This window comes from Monopterus albus, unplaced genomic scaffold (assembly GCF_001952655.1).
Source record: "Monopterus albus unplaced genomic scaffold, M_albus_1.0 scaffold60.1, whole genome shotgun sequence".
In the NCBI taxonomy this organism is placed as follows: domain Eukaryota; kingdom Metazoa; phylum Chordata; class Actinopteri; order Synbranchiformes; family Synbranchidae; genus Monopterus; species Monopterus albus.
The window spans coordinates 2040209-2046435 of record NW_018127940.1 but is presented as its reverse complement, the minus strand read 5'-3'; the positions used below and the strand labels follow the sequence as shown (position 1 = coordinate 2046435).

The window sequence follows — 6227 nt, the reverse complement described above, 5'->3', positions numbered from 1 at the left end:
TGAGGACATTATCCCCCCTCCTCCCCCGTCCCATCCAGCCCCAAGGCTACATGATGCTCTTTTCCCACCACCACCCACTGCTGGTATGGAGGACACAATGCATGACCTTTCCCCTCCACCTTCAGAGGGCTACCTGGAAGAGTTCCCCCCTTATCCACCACCTCCGTACCCCAGTGGAGCAGAACAGGACAGCTTTGGAGAGGACACCTTTAACATGAAGGCTCCTGAGGTCACTGGCCAGGTCACCCTGCCACCGGTACGAATTACCTTCTGAAACTGCTGTATTACTATTATTATGCTGCTTTCACTTCTCTTGTTTCATTTTTAAAGTAGTTTTAAAGCTCAGTTATGTCAAAAGATATTAAGGGCCTTAGTTAACACACCACTTTATAGATTATCCTTTTGTTTTTGTGTTACATCCATTCTTATGTGCCCTCACATGTTTGTATGGTAGTTCCACAAGGGCAGGTTGAGTTACAGTTTGTGTACATTGTACTTTCAAAAACCTGCTGGCCAGCAGCGCTGACCTGGTCTGATGTTACATAAAGTAAATAAGTCATACCCAGTACAGCTATTGTTTCAGAAGAAAATGGGCCTTATCCTCCTCACACTAAGCGGATAGCCACCTGACGTTACCCTGTTTACTTAGATACATTCTGTGTTGATAATAAACACCACTTTTTAGTTGCTTGTTCTCCGGTTATTGCTGAAACTCCTGAAGTAGAATTTGTAGTGAGTTGGCAGGTTTTACCCCAAAATAAGATTTCAGTGTTCTGACCTATTTTCCTGCCTGGTTCCCACCTTTTGTCAATTCCATTTAAGACCCATTTAAAAATTAGTTGTTTTTTATTTACCTCACTGGAGGTTGTTCCTAATCAGGTTGCATAATCATTGAACTCGTGTCTTACAGCTTGTGCCAGTAAACCAGATTAACAATGCACTAAGAACTGGAAAAACAAGTCCCTCCTCTGCTCCCAGTCCACATAGAACAGAGCAGAGATTAGATGCTTCCACCTCAGCAGGACAGACTTCACAATGAGACTCGTGTCTTAGATTTACATTTTTGTTTCTTTATGTTGCAATGGCTGTTTAAGATCGTTTGTGTGACTGTATCTGTAGGGGAAGAGGACCAACCTGCGCAAGCAAAACTCTGAACGTATAGATCACAATATGAGAGTAAAGTTCAATCCTCTGGCTCTTCTGCTGGACTCTTCTCTGGAGGGAGAGTTTGACCTGGTCCAGAGAATCATCTATGAAGTAAGAAACATTTACTAAGGGTAGTTTCTTAAGCATCTTTTTTTCTTGTTGAAGTTTAGATTAAAATATCTCAGAGTTTATTATTGCACTTTGCAGATGCCAAAATGAAACATGTACTGTGTCTACCTTTCCCCCGTAACAGGTGGAGGATCCCAGTCTGCCCAATGACGAAGGCATCACTGCTCTACACAATGCTGTCTGTGCAGGACATACAGAAATCGTCAAGTTTCTGGTTCAGTTTGGTGTCAATGTCAATGCTGCTGACAGTGACGGCTGGTAAGTTCAAGTTCACTGCTGACAAGTTTGATATTGGATTCTTGCATTTTATGTTTAAACAGGTGTGAACTGTTAGATTTAATTTACATGTTAAGTTTTATTCAACTCAGATTGTAGTCCTGCAGCATGAGCTGGCTATCAACAGAAGCCTGAATGTAGTGCATTTAATCAAAATTATTATTGCTGTTTTATTCAGGATTGTGGCAGTTGTCAGTGGTTCTCTTTACAGTTCTAATATTCCTTCTTTCATCTTCTTCCTTTTCCTTTCTAACCCACCCTCTAACATAGGACACCTCTTCACTGTGCTGCATCCTGCAACAATGTGCAAGTGTGCAAATTCCTGGTGGAGTCTGGTGCAGCAGTGTTTGCTATGACTTACAGCGACATGCAGACGGCAGCTGATAAATGTGAGGAGATGGAGGAGGGCTACACCCAATGCTCTCAGTTCCTCTATGGTCAGTGAAAGCTGTTTTATTACTTTTGATGTCTTTGTTTTTTTGCTGGTTTTTATGCATGCTATGCTAATTTACATCCACCTACCCTCAGGTGTGCAAGAAAAGATGGGCATCATGAACAGGGGTGTGGTTTATGGTCTATGGGACTACACTGGTGAAAACCCAGATGAGCTGTCGTTCCGTGAGGGAGACTGCATGACTATCATCCGCAGAGAAGATGAAGATGAAATTGAATGGTGGTGGGCACGCATGGGTGACACTGAAGGTTACATTCCCCGCAACCTGCTAGGGGTGAGTCGACTGTAAAAGGTGTTTTTAATTTATGCAGAAGCAGTTATGTGCAAATGCGAAGTTGACATGACCTCTTGTCTTGAACAGCTCTACCCCAGAATAAAGCCAAGACAGCGGAGTCTAGCTTAAAACACACGGATCCCTGCATTCTCCAAACACACACAGGCTTTAACAGACTGGAGTAGAGAAGGACACTGCTGAAATGGAGAGACAGGGGTGGACCAAACAATATGAAGGATCAACAATGAACTCTTTCTGGCACTTTTCTGTATCTACAGCAGAGGGATTCCAGGCCTCTCTGTGTACTTTGTACTTTAGACACTATTGGTATTGTTTTCCTTTATTGAGTCGTTTCAGACACTAATTACAAAAGCAATTTCTAAAGTGGCAGAAACTCGTTGGGATGTAAATGGAAGAAGCAGTATTTGTATTGCTATAAAGTGATTTTTACATTCCAAAAAGACCTTTAAAATTTGCTGACTGGACTACTGGTCATTTTCTGTCATCCTTGGATCTGCACACCCGACCAGGTGAATGATGATCTGTTACCATGACAATCCTTGGGGGCTTGTTTCTCTCCATCTATGTTGAGTGACCTTGCCTCTGTATAACTGTGCTGGAGTTTCAGCTGTGACCACCACTGTTCTGACTAAAGAAAATGTTTAGATGAAAAAACATATTTGAAGCTTTTGATTGATCTGTTGCTGTTCATTCTGTGAACTATGACACCCTGAAAGCCAGTCTACTTTTCTGAATTGGCACTTTGTTGAGATGCCATAGATACCCTGTACATGTGTACTTGTCACAGAAAGTAGTAAAATGTTACCATAGAAATGATTATCAAAATGGGGTTTAAAACTCTTGAGATGCCCCTTGAATAAGATGTGAATTTTAATATTTTATTACAGCTAATATGACAGTTCAGTAAAAGATGAGCCTAATACCAGAAACCTTGGCTTTTTTAGTAATCGATAAGAGATGGTACATGATATTGTAATGTCACAGGACAATTTCCAAGTCACTTCATGTCTTAAAAGCAAACAAAAACTGAACTCATCATATATCTGTCAATGCAGATGTATTTATTTTTGTTACTTTCTTTAGTTGTCTTTGTCAGAACTACAACCATAAATGTACTGTAGTATTTCAGACATTTACAATAAAATACTTTGTGCACCATTTCTGTAGTGTTCTTGTTACTGACCACCAATGCAAACTAATCCTATTTTCTTATCAGTGGCAAAGGCAAGTAGATGCTAGATTATTAACCTTTGCTGCCCTCTGTCGGACAAAAAGTGAAGCTTTGCCATTTCAAAGCAGGAATCACTATTAACTAATGTAAAAAAAAAAAAAAAAGTATATTTCCCTCTGAAATGCAGTGAAAGAGTAGTAGTAGTAGTAGTGAAAGGAAAGTACAAGAGCCTAGAGAACATGAGTAAATTGTTACTTTACCCTCACAAAAGTACACCGACTGAGTGAGCCTCACTGCTACTGTAGCATTCTTAAAACAGCTTCCTCAGATTGTACCTGGACCCAGATACCTGTTGTATGAACAAAATAATTTGGGACTAGAATTTCAAGTGACTGGTCTGAAGGCCTAGTGCACGCTGTGTTCTTGTGTACAGGCCGCTGCAGATCAGGCAGAAGCAGTTCAAGTCATTTTATCCAAGATTTTTTTTTTAAATTGTTACTACGGGCAAGGACACACAGAGGAAAAACAGAAGTGCTTATTCTTGTGATGTAAATAATATATATTAAATCTGTCCGCATATGAACTGACCACTCCCCCGCTTTCTCAGGTACCATTGTTGCCATGGTAACCAGCGGCCGGGATGCTCCTTCTTCCATATGTTCTTCTGTTGTTGGGGTTAATGGTGCTGAATGTTTAAGAGACAACCTCTCATGCACCGATTCCCTGCTGAATGACAATGAGTTGAGATAAAAGGCTAAATTCAACAGCCATGGAACATGACTTCATAATTGATTCAAAGGACTGTGTATAAATGAAAGAGCAGTCATATATGGAGTGACAGCTAGCTACTGTTGCTTCCCTTTGTAACTTGAACTCTCATTGATTTCTACTGCACACCAACATTAGCCCTTTGTGTTTTATCAAGTGTGTAGACCTACAAATTGTATGCATACAGAAAAAGATCTAAGCTGTTGTTATTGTTGCCATGTGCAATATGAGAACTAAAATCCCTTGTGTAGCCACTCTTGGCTGTTATTTCATTGGCTTTGTGTATCCCTGTTGGAGCCGGCTTTACTTTCAGACACCTTCATTACATGTTGAGCTCCTCTATACATAACATCCACATTTATTGGGATATGAGATCAGCCTTATTGTGAATCTCATCTAATCTAGAAAAGCAAAACATAATATTTTTATGAGGGTCTAGAGAGGAGGAAGAGGGGAACAGATGAAAAGACGAAGGTGGAGTTACAGTATGTCTGCGTGCCTGGATGTGTCTTCCATAAGCTTGGAAAGAAAAGTATTTTCATAAAGAGTAAAACTAAAAGGAAAGCCATTGTGACATCTTTAGTTTGTTTCAAACATCCACCCACAGTAAACTTGCACATTGATTTTTTTTTCCTTTACTTTTAAAGAACCTAAAATCATATTTTGTCAATCAGCACAAAAAACAGAGGTTTCTGGCTTGTTTTGTTTACACTCTTCTCATTGCCTTTAAAGATGTGGAAAACGGTGAAGTCCCCCCCATCCCCCGAAATTAAAATTTACTTTAGCAAAACTCTTGATAAACAGCGCCTGAATCTGTGTACACTGTTCAGTCCAAATTAGTTAAGCAATGGGTCACAAGACAATGAAAAAAATATCAATTTTCAATTTAAAATACAGAAAGCAAATAAGGACAAATACCCTTTTTGCTTTTTATCACACATATACCTGACAAAATAAGGTTTTCTTTTTAATTGAAGTCAAATTATGGAGTAGCAAATGGAAATACTTCGGTACAGTTAACTCAAAACTGTACTGAAGTACAGTAAATGTACACAGTTACTTTTCTCCTCTGACATTAGTGATTGAATTCCTTAAGTATTAAGTGATACAAAAGCCTTTGGCAAGCAGAATGTGAAGATTCTTAAAATGGCATCTGTACAGAGGGCAAGCAGTGGCAGGACCAACAAGGGCTATGAATTTATTTATGCAGTTCCATATCAAACCTTGTCAGCTCAAATACAGCAGCAAACTGATACGACAACTGCTCTATATGCATAATATTCAAGTAACTGTGGAACAACATCAGCATGTTATCACTCTCCTTGTCATACAGAAGAATGTCAGCTGTTTGGACCCCAAGTAGAAGCTAAAAAGCTCATTTTGATTACATTATTTTAATTCGGAATCAAAAAGGACACAGAATGAAAACACGTGGATGGAGTCATCACATAAACACACATGAACACACGCTTGTTTTATAATCTCGTATGCCTGGGGGCTTAAAAAACAGCATTTTATAAGGTCACTTTAATGCTCCAGCAGTCCTGTTATCAAGACTCCTGGGGGTTATAAACAAAAACCTCTGCACACTGGTACCTGTTTTTTAAAACAAGATTAAAATGTAAAAAATAAGTTTGGTGATTTTGTATACAGGTCTTTAATGTTACACATGGCCACAAAAGCTGAACGACAGCCACCAACAACCTAATTTTAAAAATGTGTAACATGGTAAATGCAACTTAATGTATTACTACTACAACTTCACATTTAAGATGTTGGTACAGCTTGAACACTATGTTTGTTCTCATAAAAGCAAAATTAAACCTGCTGCCCACAAAACAGTACAAATATTTAACATATATTTAAAAATATTTGACTTATAGTCCATAGATCTACCTAGAAAGAAAAAAATAAAATTAGTTTGAGTCAAATCTCAAATGATTCCAACTCTATAGGCCACATGTCAGAGAGCAGCAAATACAAATTTA

General features: G+C 39.1%; 1 protein-coding gene across 1 annotated transcript in view; it reads left to right on the top strand.

Annotated features, from left to right (window-relative positions):
• The window catches only part of tp53bp2a (tumor protein p53 binding protein, 2a), a 15242-nt gene extending 12288 nt beyond the window's left edge, over positions 1–2954 (top strand). The window contains exons 12-17 of the mRNA XM_020603279.1: positions 5–256; positions 1120–1257; positions 1400–1533; positions 1822–1988; positions 2080–2279; positions 2367–2954. Coding sequence (XP_020458935.1) covers positions 5–256; positions 1120–1257; positions 1400–1533; positions 1822–1988; positions 2080–2279; positions 2367–2408 — 933 coding nt within the window. The 3' untranslated portion in view covers positions 2409–2954. The remainder of the gene's footprint in view (positions 1–4; positions 257–1119; positions 1258–1399; positions 1534–1821; positions 1989–2079; positions 2280–2366) is intronic.
• The last annotated feature ends 3273 nt before the right edge of the window (positions 2955–6227 follow it).